Source organism: Crinia signifera, chromosome 3 (assembly GCF_055691185.1).
Source record: "Crinia signifera chromosome 3, ASM5569118v1, whole genome shotgun sequence".
NCBI classification, from domain to species: Eukaryota; Metazoa; Chordata; class Amphibia; order Anura; family Myobatrachidae; genus Crinia; species Crinia signifera.
The window spans coordinates 217,335,221-217,350,671 of record NC_139219.1 but is presented as its reverse complement, the minus strand read 5'-3'; the positions used below and the strand labels follow the sequence as shown (position 1 = coordinate 217,350,671).

At 39.7% G+C, this 15,451-nt stretch overlaps 2 protein-coding genes across 2 annotated transcripts in view; one reads left to right on the top strand and one right to left on the bottom strand.

Annotated features, from left to right (window-relative positions):
- PSMD1 (proteasome 26S subunit, non-ATPase 1) overlaps positions 1-15,451 on the bottom strand; it is a 78,355-nt gene that overhangs the window by 23,400 nt on the left and 39,504 nt on the right. The window lies entirely within an intron of this gene.
- HTR2B (5-hydroxytryptamine receptor 2B) lies at positions 2,665-10,230 on the top strand. Its single transcript, XM_083177454.1, has 4 exons — positions 2,665-2,944; positions 3,359-4,079; positions 6,827-7,027; positions 8,739-10,230. The coding sequence occupies exons 2-4, from the start codon at positions 3,752-3,754 to the stop codon at positions 9,638-9,640; spliced, it is 1,431 nt and encodes a 476-aa protein (XP_083033580.1). The 5' UTR covers positions 2,665-2,944; positions 3,359-3,751; the 3' UTR covers positions 9,641-10,230.

Here is a 15,451-nt window from a genome sequence, read left to right as displayed (position 1 = left end):
CACTGTGAGGAAGGCACCTGGGCGTTTGAATATTGTGGACGAGAGTGCCGACCAATCTCTGATAGATAGATAGATAGATAGAGATATATATATATATATATATATATATATATATATATATATATATATATATATATATATATATATATGGGGAATGAGACAGGCGCCTCCTAGTGTAGTATTTTCAGTTGTTTCAAGGGTGGTCCCTCCACCACAACAATGACACAAACGGCACCCCACACACAGAGAAGTACCGTTTTCAGTGGTCTATCCACCACTAGTGTATGAGCATGAATTCAATAGAACTTTTCCCCTGGACTTTTCAAAAAGATCCCAGCGATCTGTTTTTCTCCTCACACAGAGATTCCCAGGGAATGGATAAATGTGGGAAAAAACAGAAAGGTAGACTAGTGCAATATTGTTAAAACACTTTAATGTCACCGCAACATGACAATTCTAATGCGTACAATGTATAAAAAGATTTGGCGCTTATCTGATACAGCTTCCATAAGCTCAGTCAGTCTGGCGTCCCATCTGGATACAAGGCATCTAACTCAACGAGTTTCGTCCTTGCAACAAATTGCTCTGGACTTCCTCAGGAGTTCTAAATTCTGGGTCTCCCTATGCCCTTTTTATAGCACTGGTGATTGAACAAGTGATCAGCGGGTTTTCCCGCTCTTCCCCACCCCTCCTTCCTGTTTCCGGGTGTTGGAACGCAAATGCGTCACCGGAAGTCAGTGTTAGTACTGGACTTTTGGTTTCTGTGGAACGCAAGGACGCCAATACCTTCCCAGGTGCCTGCATTCTTGCGTCTCCTTCAAGATATAAGCTATTCTTCTTCACGCTGTACCACATACTAGTGGTTCAATGAAAGACTACTGCCGGGTAGCATCCTTCGCGTAAAACACACTATCACCCGGACTTCCGGTATACGTAGGACACTTCCGGGCCATCCGTGTGCTGTATACAATCCTCCTCCTTTCCTAGGAGGCAGCCACACTCCCGGAACGCAAGGTAGTTCCTGCTTCCGGTTTTATATGGAACGCAAAAACGGAATCTTGTTCTTATTGTCTCCATGGAGTTCTCTCTCACCGATCTCCATGGTAACCAACCTAACAGGCTTTATTTCTGCAGAGGGGCTAGCGTCCACAGATTAAATGGTCACAGTGCCAACCTGTGTGCGCGCTCCCCTGCAGTACACCCATTCCTTTTTCCGAAGCAACATATACAGTACATGATAACGTAAACAGTTTCTGGGATACATTCCCTTATTCACAAAATTCCTCTAAAGAAGGGAGATGTACTGGATCCACGAGTTGGGAACTCGTGGATAGAGATAGATATATATATATATATATATATAGAGATATATATATATATATATATATATATATATATATATATATATATATATATATATATATATATATATATATATATATATATATATATATATATATATATATAACTTCATAACCTAAATTAAAAAGGTGAACTTTTTAGTTTTCATCTGCGTAACCGGCAGCTTTCCTGTACAAATACCTCAAGTCATCCAGTTACCATAGTGAGAGGACTATGGGCATGTGTTTATCTGTAGTACAGCCAGTACATTTATACCTTTTAATTAATTCTTAAAACAGTAGAAAATGTATAAACAGTTGTTTCCACCTGAACACAATGAAAGGGAAATATCTCATCATAAATATATACCAAAACCAGGCCAATTTTAGGGTTTCAGAAATAATCTCCTACGAGACTCAAACAACCAATATGGCCAAAGATTCAGTCTGGCGTTTAAAAAGTCATTTTCATTATATAGGAGTATATTTAGCTATAATTTAGACCTCTCACATGCTGCTCTTCTCCATCCTATCTGGACGTCTATCAGCCTCCAGAGATTTAAGCCTGCATTGAATACACAACTGCATCAAAGCCTGCCAGATCTTCTCACACTCTTGACACATCCCCTGTTCTCCCTCCACTACATCTCCAAGAAAATTCTTAATCCCATAGAGCATGGTCCTACACTCTATTGGTTTTCACCCTGCACTATTATCCCTGTCCACTGTGCTCTACAACGTCGGTGAGGGACGGTGTAATTGGTGTCCGTCCTTCCCTGGCATCAGCTAAGGATAATAAGCCCAATGGTCCTCTTCTTTTTCACATCATGGTAATTAGACCTTACATTAAACAAATTATTTCTTGTTTATTGGTCTTGATTAGGTTTAGCTGAAAGACCACAAATAAATGAATGAGACGACTGCTATACTTCCTTTGAGTTTGCAGCAGAATTATGATCAATAAACTACCTGAATCAGCAATTTTATTCTATGAAAAATAGATGGCATAGAGGACAGATGGCAAAATAACAAACAAACAAACAAACCAGAACACAGACGCTCACACATACACACACATTCCTTAATCAGGTTGTTGTGTGTGAATCTCTTTTTAGAATAAGGTGATAAATGCTACCCACCTAGGGGAGTCCTGTGTTATGTTTTATAAAGGGTCGTTTACCCAACCACACACACACACACCCATCAAGGGTGCAGCTGGAAGGGAGGGACAAGTATAATAAGGAAAAAGAAAAAAAGGAAAAAATGATTGGGGGGGCAAGGGGTGGGGGAGAGAATCAAGTCTGGCTTCTGGCTGACCTCCAGCTCTCAACCTCTGTTAGATTATCTTAAGGAGTGCTTTAACGCAGGACTACAGATGCAATACACACACAGTTCCTGAGGACCGGCTATATAACTGAGGGCATGGATGTGGTGAAAGCTGTAGCTGTATCCATGGAAGGAAACGAAGAAATGAGCACTACTGCTTCAATTACAAAGAGCGTGAAGTAAACTGCACGGATTCTATAAGACACAAGATGGTAACAAGGCACTGCTCACACTAACTTCTGACAAAGTTTTCACAGGATGCAGCTGAACAGCTCCTGGTGAGTAGAAACACTGAGGCAATCATATACAGTGCAGTTGTATAAAACAGACAGGGAAGAGGAGACACACAAACTTCTTTTAAATTGAGATGTACTGCTCTTAAACGTGGAACATGAATGTGCTAAAAGCGATGTTCCAATGTGCGATAATGCATCTACAGGGACATACTGCAGCAATGTCATAAATTCAGGAGCTAGCTGCAGGGGTTAGGTTACTAGCATATAATACCCATCATGGAGGGGGGAGTACAGACACACAGGCAAAACAGATGGGTTTAAATTAAGCAAATCCCTCATCTGCCTCATTACAAGGGATGAGCATGGCATTTAAATGATATTAAAACATGAATATGGATATTTCAAAAAGCTTTTTTGGAGATATAGACACACATATACCTTTTCTGCCTTATCTAGATGAACATAAGAGGAAGTTTCACCATTTCAAATACAGATACTTATCGGATATTCCAAGCCATATCTCTGGCAGCTAAGGGGTTAAGCAAATAGCCCCACACACACACACACGCAAAAAAAGACACTCCTTGTGTGGCAGGAGAAAGGCTGGTAAACGCTGGCGATTAGATGACAATGTAAGTGGACCTCACTGTGGTACATGGGAAGAACAGATCCCGGATTCTCTCAAAAGTTTAATCACACTTCCATCACCGGAGTCAAATCGGCATCATGAACAGGCATAGTTATGTCCTCTCTTGTGCAGAAACAAAAATGGATATAAACTAAGTGAAGATCAATAATATGGGTCAAATAAGGAAAACAAGATCATCGTAATGGTGAAGTGAAAAGGGCATGCAAGAAGCAGTTTGGATATACCCCAGGTTAGCTGGAACACTTTTAGACCCTGGCTCTGTTGGCTGGCAAGAAATGACACAGCTCAATCAGTCTTACATCTTAAATAACACCAGGACGGACGCTGCACCTCCTAAGTGCTGGATTGCACTGCTCACTCTTATGGTCATTGTGCCCACAATTGGTGGAAATATACTGGTAATATTGGCAATATCACTTGAGAAGAAACTACAGAATGCTACCAACTACTTCCTTATGTCGCTTGCTGTGGCAGACCTGCTGGTTGGAATATTTGTGATGCCAGTCGCACTCCTCACCATTATATTCAGTAAGTACCAAACTGTGCACCCTTTTACCCCCCACTTCAGAACTGAGGGAAGTGGCAACTGGGTCTAGTTGTAGCACTAAGCAATGGTAACTGCTGCTTTGACATTATGTACAGATAGACTGGAATTTCATCTAGATTAAAATTCTGAATGAAGTTCTGTAATTTATAATGGAAGTCCTGTAACATGGGAAGGGACTAGTGATACGCAGGGTACAGGGGAAAAAAAGACTTCATTGGAGATGGTGTTAACATAAATTGTAATTAGCACAGATGATAAAAATGAGAATATAGGCTACATATTACAGATATTCATACACACACAAAAGGTATTTCCATTAATAATGTTTACTGGAGTGCTTAAAGTATTCTAGGATAGTGTTCTTTCAAGATAAACCTGTTTAACAATGACAAAATACTTCATATATTTATTTATCACTGTATATTGTAATTTCCATTCTTTGAAAAACATTAAAAGACTAATTTTTTTACATATGATTAGACAACAAAAATAACCAAGCTTAGTAGAAATATTAAATAACCCTTAAATACTACTCTAGACTAAAAACTTAAGAATTAAGGCTATTTTACAGAAGAAGAAAGCTAACCGAAAAGGCTTTCTTCAAATATACATACATATACATACACAAATTGCTGTATTAGATGAACCTTTAGTATTCAGCCTTAAAATGACATACTGTATGAGGGCACTGGGAGGACTTAAACTGAATAGCACTCTGTATACAAATCTTGTATATATTTATATTAGGGGAGGCCAAACTAGTCCTTGAGATCTACCATCGGTCCACGTTTTCCAGATCACCTAGCTGGTGCACAGCTGTAGTCATTACTAACTGTCACACTTTCAAACATGCTGCATTCATTCCTACTATAGATCCACAGGTTTGAACTGTTGGTAGATCTTGAGGACAGGTTTGGCCGCCCTAGAGTTATATACTTTAAGGATGAACTGCTCACTCTATAGCGCTTCTCTGCTACTGCCATGAGCCATCACTGGCAACTTCAGCATAACAATGTATCCTATGGCAGGTAAACCGGATTAGGCACAAAATTTATACAGCAGTTTACAAAATCTACAATTTGCATAGAAATATATTCCTTGTCCTTACAGATGAATCTCCCATTCCTAGTACAAATATTAACCATGCTCAATATTAGTTTACTAACATACTGTGTGAGCGTACACATAACTTAGCTGATTAAAGAGAACCCATCTTGCATCGGCACATTGAAATAACATTATACCAAAGCTTCAAAAATAAAGGCGCGCCAGGTACATTACATAGAATTTGACGGCAGATAAGAATCCCTTGCCCATCTGGTTTGCATTACTTTAATCATTTCTGCCTCACTGATGAAAACTCAACTTGGAATTCACAACATGCGGATCTATGTACTAAGCCTTTAGAGAGATACTTTAAGAGATATACAGTGGATGGAGACAAAGTACCAGCCAACCAGCTCCTGTCAATTTTCAAACACAGCCAGTAGCATGGCAGTTAGGAGATGACTGGCTGGTACTTAATCTCTCTCCGGGGCTTAGTACAAAGACCCCATAATATCTAACTGAAATTGGTAGACAAAACACTTCAGGACCAACAGCCAAAATGGGGACAAAGTCTTCTGCAGTAATATATAAGACTTTACATTTGACTGAAGCACATGTGTATGCAAAAGAAGGGTGGCAGCTTTGTCACTGTCCTTATAGTTATGTATAAAGAGGTCATGACAGTCATAATGCCGCTCTACATCGGTCTCGCAGAGTTTTTCCAAGTCACAGATACATCAATAAAATTTACCTGTCCAAGCAATAGAAAATACTTAACACTAATGAAAGGAAAATAGAAATGAACCATTTCTAATAAAAATGATAAAACTTCCTCTGTTCGACAAAACTTTGTGAAACGATTTATTGTATATTAAATATTCTGACAAAAATGTCTTTAAAAGTAGAAAAAAACATTTTATTTGGAAAAGGAACAAACACCATGGGCCATAATCAAACATTTACTGCCATGAGACTCCAGGTGTTTGCTGCTTCACCTGTCATCTGCACATTTATACTTTAGATAGATAACTGCAGTTGGGCAGCATAAATCTACTTTCAATAGGTGCAATGCTTAAGTCAGACAAATATTGGGGTGTGCAGAGTCTACTAAGACTAGATCTGGATAAAAAAAAAAATATTGGGAGGCATGATACAAAAGACAGGTAAAAGCACTTGGCAAACCGCGCCTGTTACCTAAACAAAATAATATTTACATAGTGCCGCATGGGATACCATACAAAGGAAACAACAACTAGATACAGGTGTACAGACAGCATATAAATTCCCATAGGTACACAAATACAGTATGCAGTTAGCAGAAATAGCAACAGGAGAACGGGAAAATACACTGTTCCTCCGAGCTTAGTTTACTTGAGAGAGAGAGTAATTATATACACACACACACTGCATTTTTATTTTTGCATGGTTTATGATTTTTTTTCCCCACAATAAAAACTTCATCAGATGACTATGGCCACCAAGCATTCAAAGTCTGATTCACGTAAAGCGAGATGAATAATCTTGAAACTGTGGGGTATGAATTGAATGCTTACACACTTTATAGTTACAGTGAATATTACATGTAGCTTCTGCCCAATGTTTTGTATGTCATTGGTATCATAAGAATAAAATAAGGAGACTGGCCTTCGACCACATTGACCACCTTCTTTATCCGTTTCAGGACCTGTTTGGCCACTGCCGCACTGTCTGTGTGCAATCTGGCTGTTTCTCGATGTCCTGTTTTCCACAGCATCCATCATACACCTTTGTGCCATATCTTTAGACCGGTACATTGCAATTAAGAAACCTATCCAAGCCAGTCAATTCAACACCAGAGCAAAGACGCTATGTAAGATTGCAGTGGTGTGGCTGATATCAGCAGGTGAGCAAAACAGAACTTCAAAGCTATGTGTTCTCTCCCGCTTGCTGTAGTCGGTATTTAATACTCCACATTATAGTCTTGGAAAAATATGATAATTATATCTGCTCTTTGCTAGCTTGGTGGATCATCTCTCATAAAAATCTCCTTAAGTCACTACTGAAGTTATGAAAGAGCCATTAGTAATATTAACAAATTGTGTGCGTTTGAAGGCACTCTATAGATAAAAACCAGTAGATTACAAATAATTCTGTGGCGTGGGGGAAGATAGTCTCTGTGCAAAGCAGAGTTCCTACAAAAGCATCAATTCAATGACAGAGTAAGTGCCTTTCTGATGCTGCCATCAGTAATAACAGAACAATTGTTTATACTCCGTTTTATAGCACATAAAAGTACTGTCAGACATCTAAAGCGCTGTCATCATAAGAAGCTTTTATAAACAGACTTGTGAATTACAGATGATGCTGTTCAATATTGTCTCTACTTGTATTTTCGGTTTAGAACCATATTTCCAGATAAGTCTTATTGAAAACTATTTCAGAATTTCAATCTACAAATGTCCTGTAAACCAATATATAATGCTTTATGGATTAGGAGCCTTTCAATCTAATGGCACTTCTACTCTACACAAGTTCCGGCGGGATTTAAAATATTCCATTTAATTGAGCACAAAAAAAGCCAATAACGAGCCAATGATAAGGAGTGGCCAATAGGTGGTCACAGAACAGGGTTTTTTTTTATTATTAATAAATGACTAGCAAATGTGCTAGAACTGGAGGTTATACAAATATTACTTAAGGTGCAAAATACTGCTCCTAACCCTCAGCCACAAGACAGACAGCCTCTGCTAGTTAGAAAGTGCTATGATAACCCGCTGATCCTCTGAATCCTGCAGCTGCGGAGGTGCCCTGCTATAACTGGGACATGCTGAAAAACTATCCTCATGCTTCTCCGCGGAAAGGATCAGAACCCTTTCCTTTAATTTATTCTGGCCTGAAATAGCTTACAGATCAGATTACTTGGGTATTGCACGATAAAGCTTTGGTAATCAGCCTGTGGCAGCTGTACGACAGTACAGGAAATACAATTTTCTGAAACATGTAACTAATTAGTAATAAAACCAGCTACACTTGATATAAACAATATATTTCCTTGTAGCTTAAAAACAGAGAAGAGAACCAATTACCTGTGTAGTATTTGGGGTCAAGTCAAGCCTTGAACAGAGTGGAGAATTGAGTCAGAATAGAAGTTGCCCATGGCAACCAATCAGCTTCAAAGTAGCATTTTCCAAGTACAGTCTATAAAATGATAAGTAGCAGATGATTGGTTACCATAGGACACTTCTTCACTAACTTGCTTCTCAGCTGCTTTCAAAAGGAGATTGATTAAAGTCTAAAGAGGAAAAGTGAAGACACCTATAGAAACCAGTCAAGCTTTTAATTAGAATTTATCAAGTATAGTCTATAATATGGGTATGCATTGTGTGGCATTCCAGCTGCTGTCTGTGGAACTATATATCCCAGCATGCCCCATCAGTTTTGCTATGTCAGAACAGCAAGATATAACGGTTTTTGATTAATCTTAAAACATTAGTCAACATCAAGGAACCTGGTTCCAAGAAGTGTGTGACAGTCAAAAATATAAACATCTTTAGTACAATGCTTACAAAGTCTTCATAAAAGTTTACATAAGTAAATGATCTTCATTCTTCCAGGCATTGCTGTTCCCATACCGATCCAAGGTCTCCTCGACCCAGAAACCATCTTCAGCACAAACGACACCTGTGTGGTTCGGACTGAGCACTTCAAGTACTTTATTATTTATGGCTCAATGGCAGCATTTTTTGTTCCTTTTGGGATCATGGTGGTAATTTACTTTCTGACTATTCACTTATTAAAGAAAAAGGCATATCTGATCAAGAACAAGCCGCCTCAGCGGCTCACATGGTCTACTGTGTCGACCGTTTTTCAGAGGGATATGACGCCTGGGTCTTCTCCAGAGAAGGTTGCCATGATAGATGGTCCAAGAAGAGGAGATCGATCTTTACAGATTAACAGTGACGAAATGCCCATTCGAAGGCTTTCCAGTGTGGGTAAAAAGTCCATGCAGACCATAACTAATGAGCAAAGGGCTTCTAAAGTCTTGGGCATAGTATTTTTCTTGTTTGTTTTTATGTGGTGTCCATTTTTTATTACCAATGTGGCCTCAGTCCTGTGTGACCCAAATGACTGTGACCCCGATGTAATCAAAATGTTAATGGAAATCTTTGTGTGGGTTGGCTACATTTCCTCTGGGGTTAATCCATTAGTCTACACTCTATTTAACAAGACTTTCAGAGATGCTTTTGGTCGTTACATCACCTGTAATTTCCGTGGTATGCGATCTGTAACCCTCCTACGGAACTGTTCTAGTCGGATATCATTCCGTCACTCAATGGCAGAAAACTCAAAGCTAATCATGAAACATGGAATGAAAAATGGGATTAACCCAGGCATGTACCAGAGCCCAATGAGACTGCACAATTCACAGCTAGAGTCATCTGCCATCTTGCTTGACACCCTATTCCTTACTGAAAATGAAGCTGGAAAGACGGAGGAACAAGTGAGCTATGTATAAATCAGCTGTCAAGCTTCTGGTGCAAACCACATAACTCGTACCTTAATTTATAAATTGCTAAATTTGCCACATACATGTTCTTTGTAGATTATTTCTTTCATTACTGCACTGAAAGTCTTTGTATTTACTATCCTAATAGGACAGCAACCATATGACCATGCTCTAGGAAGCACCTACACAGAGAACAGTAATGGGGGGGGTCAGAGAAAACCATCCATACCAAGGCCTCTGAACTGCTTGCGAGTGGGATTACTGGGAGTCAGGATTAAATACTATAATCAGAGGGCTGTGAATATAGGTAGAACTCTGGAACACTGCAAGTTCAAAAAAACATTCAAGTTATAACTAAAACATCTATTTATAGGAACTACTGCAACTAAAATCAGTATTAGGTACTACTGTGTCTCCATGTCAAAATTCAGTGCTCACACCAAAACAAAGTTACCTAACCAAGAATGATGGCCGTTGAGAGCCACACGTCCGTCTCTGCAATATGGTAACGTGAATGACTATTCATAGGATTACAAAGCCTATCAATTGTCCATAGGCAAGTGCTGTAATTGAGATGCTATACTGTGCTAGTTTCAACTGGGCCGGTCTGCTCAATTTGTTGTAATTATTGCTGTTAGTTTGTTTAAGACTAACAAGACAATAAACCAATACTGGTTTTAAAGCAAATTAGCACTTGTATTCTGTGATAATCTCCTCTTATACAATTGGGAGTACTATCTATAATATATTACATTTTAGCCACAGCCGTTGTCTCTAATACTCTGAGCTATGGAATAATATATAAAAACCGGGTCTGTGAAATATGGCTCTCAGTCTCCTGTCAAACAAAAATGGCTTTATTTCTAAGTATGCCAGTAGTCGAACCATGGATTACAAGCTTATATAACAAGAATTTTGGGGACATTGATGCAAACTTTTACACGGGTCCATAACACCTGTAGGGTCTCTCCTTCATTTCCTCACCACTACATCCGATTTGCCCGTCACCATGTGCTCAGAGAATGCCAAAAATCCCTGCCATTTTAGTGTGATGTCAGCACTTAAAGAGAGGAGTTTGCCACGGTCTACACGGCAGAGTGGAGGAGTACCCCGAGTAGCAGGTATGTCCATTACATTGGGCCCAGCAGCTCTCCAGGGCCAGGCCACATTCTAGCTGCTGCCTAGCTATGCATGCTGTTTCCAGTGGGGAATCTTGGCAATTTAGTTTATTAAAGCTAAGAAGTCATTAGTGTAAAAAATCATTCAAGTCTTCACTTGCATACAACTCATCGTAATTACCAAACGCAAACTTGCCGATCATCGTGGTTTACAATGCTATTCTGGGAAGTGCATGAACAAAATCCTAATTGGAAGCTTTTCTGAGATATTTTGCAATACTAGATAATGACTATTAACATGCTCCCAATACTATAAAAAGCTAAAGTGTAGTGCCCATAACTTGTAAGATTGTGAAGAACTCTTAAGGATAAACTAGAAACAAATTGCATAAAGTGTCTATAAGTTATATTACATAATGGTATTGAGATAAAACCAATAGCTATACATAACTCCAACACACAAATCGTTGTATTATACTCCTAAAAAAAAAAAAAAAAACCATATTACATCTTGTCTGTATTATTGCTTTGGAGATAACCCGATTTCCAGAAGCTTGTGTATATATGTATCATACCTCCCAGTAAAATGCACCTGCCTAGCTTTGCAAAATTATGTGCAGAATGTCTGTAGGGAGCCAAGAGAAGTGCACCGGATCTCTCCTACACCCCATGTTGTGTAAATGTTTGTTTTATAGACACTACACCAAATAAACAGTCCAAGAGCATTGGTTACACACTAAGGTTTTCAAAAGGAGATTAGCTTGCTACCAAGGCTCTTAGAATAACAAAGCCTATAATAACGCGGTCTTGCCAAACCCAAATCACTAATAACCATCTCCATTTAATACACAATAACAAGTTAATAAAGTAAGCGGATGAACATAAAATAATTACTTAAAAGAACAGGTATTAGACACGTGGGAGGAAAAGTAGAGTAGTCATATGCTGTGTACACACGGTCCGATTTCCTTTCCGATGTTGACGATATAGTCAACATCGGATCGGCATCGGATGCAGATCGCAAGGGTTTTAACCCTTGCGATCCCGATGCGCTTTCATGTATTGGAAGCCAGAAAGTCTTGGCTGCCTTGTCTATATAGTGCAGATCTGCACTATATAGTCAAGATAGGATGCAAATCGGATGTGCCTTAAGATCCTATCCACGATCCTATCTGATAACATGTGTACACACCATTAGCGTTAGAGATGTTATGATAATGGACAGAGACAGAATTTACTGTATTTAAAACATATATATATTTGCAGAACAAACAATAATAGATCAGAATTGCTGGTCACAGAAATAATATTCTAAAAAGTATTCTAAATCATTAGAAAATACAATATGGAACTAAAGTGAACCTGTGGGATTCTCACTAGCCCCTCCAATGCCAATTCTGGCTCTCTGAACCAATTTCCCTGCTCATTTTGTGGCCTCCTTATTTCTAGTGTGCAGTAAATGACGTATTTACTTAGAAATGATTTAGTGGCAGTTATCTCCCAGATCATCTTTCACCTCAATATCCCAGGCCTTTTTTGGATGCGAGCGACCATCTTCAAGCATTTGGAAAGAGCTGGTATTTAGTTTCTAACTACATCACATAGGTGCATTTATTTAAGAGATGGATTCATTGCTTTTTCATGTGAGTGGTTAAAAGCAGCCAGAATGAGCGCCCAGCAGGAAGTGAGAAGAGTCTCCAACATGCTTCCTTTACAACGTGTAACAGCACCCAGAAAGACTATAATAAACCATTAAAAATATTTTTATATATTTTTGTACCTGAATACTAAAGATTAAAACATAGAGACTGATTAATTATATTATCACCCATATCTAGAGAGGCATCCTGCTCAACATTAGCAGTCTATGTGCATAATTTACATGTGCCATCATCAGCATGTACTTGCACCAGCCCTATAGTAGATATGCGGCCTAAATGGGTGTACACACGGAGAGATATTGGCTAATGAACTATTTTGACTAAGCAATTTTTGGAGAGATTTTGGCTAGATGCAATGGAGATTTTGACTAAGCTATATTATCTAAGCCAGGGGTTCCCAAACTTTTTTGAATCACGGCACCATAGAGCATTAAAATATTTTCAAGGCACCCCGTGGCCAAACGCTTATCGAGAAATTCAGAATTTTTTTTTTTTATTAAGTGCATTGTGCTTATATGTCACAGTTATCTGGTGAGGGACAGGATTTGCTTCTGTTTGTCCACATATATTATGATTGGCAGCCACAAGCACTGGTTTTGCCTGGTACATTGACCATAAATAATATGAAATGATCCTGGTCCATCAACCCAAGGCACCCCCTGCAAGTGTCCTGAGCACACAGTTTGGGAACCACTGGTCTAAGCAATGATAGTCTATGATCTAGTCAAAATTGCCTTTCCTGCACAGTCAATCTATGCTAAGCAATTTCTGCTAGACAATATTGACTAAGCAGAAGAAAAATAGGGAGATTATGGCTAACCTTCTAGGAGATTGACTATCTAGTCAAAATCTCCTGTGAAAACTTCTGAGTGTACGGGTGCTGGACGGGGTCCCGACAGTCGGAATCCCGACTTAAATACCGATGCACGGGTTCCCAACAGCCACCAGCTATTCTCCCTTGTGGGGGGGGATGCGGTCATTTGGTCGAATGCATTATGGTCGAATGTCATTACATCGAATCCATTAGGTCGAATTGCTAAAAGGTCGACATGATTCTAGGTCGACATGGGAAAAGGTCGAAATGATTCTAGGTCGAAAGGTCATTAGTTCGACAGGTCATTAGGTCGACAAGGTCATTAGTTCGACATTGTCTAGGTCGACATTCACAAAGTCGACATGGGGTTTTTCACTGTTTTTTGAGCCGACATGTGCTGACAGGCGGTATTTCATGCCCTACCATCCACTAGGGCGTGGTGGGAGAATAAAATAGTGTGCCGAGCGTAGCGAGGCACCGTGCCCGACGCATTGCGAGCGCAGCGAGCGATGCGAGGGGATGCAGTGCACTTTAAACTGTGTCCATGTCGACTGTGTTGACATTCAGGTAAAAAAACAGTGAAAAACCCCATGTCGACTTTGTGAATGTCGACCTAGACAATGTCGAACTAATGACCTTTCGACCTAGCATCATTTCGACCTTTTCCCATGTCGACCTAGAATCATGTCGACCTTTTAGCAATTCGACCTAATGGATTCGATGTAATGACATTCGACCATAATGCATTCGACCAAACGATCCCAACCCTGTGGGGGTCCACGACCCCCATAGAGGGAGAATAGAATAGGCGGCGAGCATAGCGTCGCTCGAAACGCCCAAAGTCTGGCCAGTCGGGATAATGACTGTTGGGATCCCGACGTCGGGATAATGACTGTCGGGATCCCGACTGTCAGAACCCTGTACCACACCCATGTGTACACCCCTTTACATATGTATAATAGTTTCTCCAAAGATTTGCATAAGCTGAATTTGTGCCAAATGCCCTTAGTATACTTTAACTCCTTGCAGCAGTTTTAACTATTTTCTGCCAATCAGTTTTGACTTCTTACAAAAAGGGAAACTGCATTGGCGGTAAACACAGTCTGAAAATGGCCACGATTGAATGGGAACAGCCTCTTTTTTGGGCTAGCCAGTAAAACCGGACTAATTGCATACCCTGCTAAGAGGGAGCATATTAGTCAATGTTTGACCATGTGCACTCAGTGACGCCGGAACGGTCAGCCCAGTGAAGGCCCATCCACAAGAAGTAGCTTTACTCATTCTTCCATCACCCCCCCCCCCCCCCCCCCCATAAGGTAGTGTTCATTCTAGCAACCCCCCTCCCCTTCATCTTTGAAAACCCATGCAGTTCCTGTTCCCTGTCTGGTGTGTTACTGTCTGCTGTAGTTCTTCTAGCACAGTGTGGTCTGTATATCAGTATTGATATGCAAACCAGACCTGTGCTAGAAACACCACAGCAGACAGCAACACCCCAGGCAGGGCAAAGTAACTGCCTGGGTTTACAAAGATGGTGGGTGCTAGTATGAACACTACAGAGGTACACTGGTCAATGACTTCCTAACACAGTAAATGGTCATGTCTGCAGCCAGAAATCACAGTGATATCTGGGGCTCACCTACAAGAAATACAATTGCCCATTATGACTTTTTTATTGAATGCATATTTTGATAGAATCAGTAGATACATTTGGACAACCTACTTCTACACCTATATAAATATATGATGACTGCAAGCCATCTGTAATCCATGTAATTCACCATTAACACCTTTGATGAACGCAATGCATTTCTCCATTTCCCGGACACTAGAAGAATTTTAAATAATCAGGGTTATTTCTCCACATTAAACTAGCTGGCCCAAAATGACTGCATATACCGGATATCTCATGACTTTTGTAGCTGGCATAGCCATCTTTCAACCATTACACCACCAACTGCTTGTAATTAGCCCAGTAGTTATATTTCTTCTTTTCAGCTAAAACACACCCACATAACCCTTTCAAAACCAGAACATTCACAGCCTTCCATTTCAACACAGTTCTCTGTGGTTATTTTAATGGGAATTGTATGAATACCTGATATTCATATTGTCAACAACACAATGTAAACAGTCATTAAGTCAACACAGACATTAGGTCGACATGCTATATTTTCATATATACAAGTCTGGTTGAAGTGTCCCTGTGTCCATAATATTGCCATTTAAC

Coding starts and splice junctions, on each gene's coding strand:
- HTR2B (XM_083177454.1), top strand. CDS start 3,752: ATGCAAGAAGCAGTTTGGATATACCCCAGGTTAGCTGGAACACTTTTA. Junction 4,080..6,826: donor ACTCCTCACCATTATATTCA/GTAAGTACCAAA, acceptor TATCCGTTTCAG/GACCTGTTTGGCCACTGCCG. Junction 7,028..8,738: donor GGTGTGGCTGATATCAGCAG/GTGAGCAAAACA, acceptor TCATTCTTCCAG/GCATTGCTGTTCCCATACCG.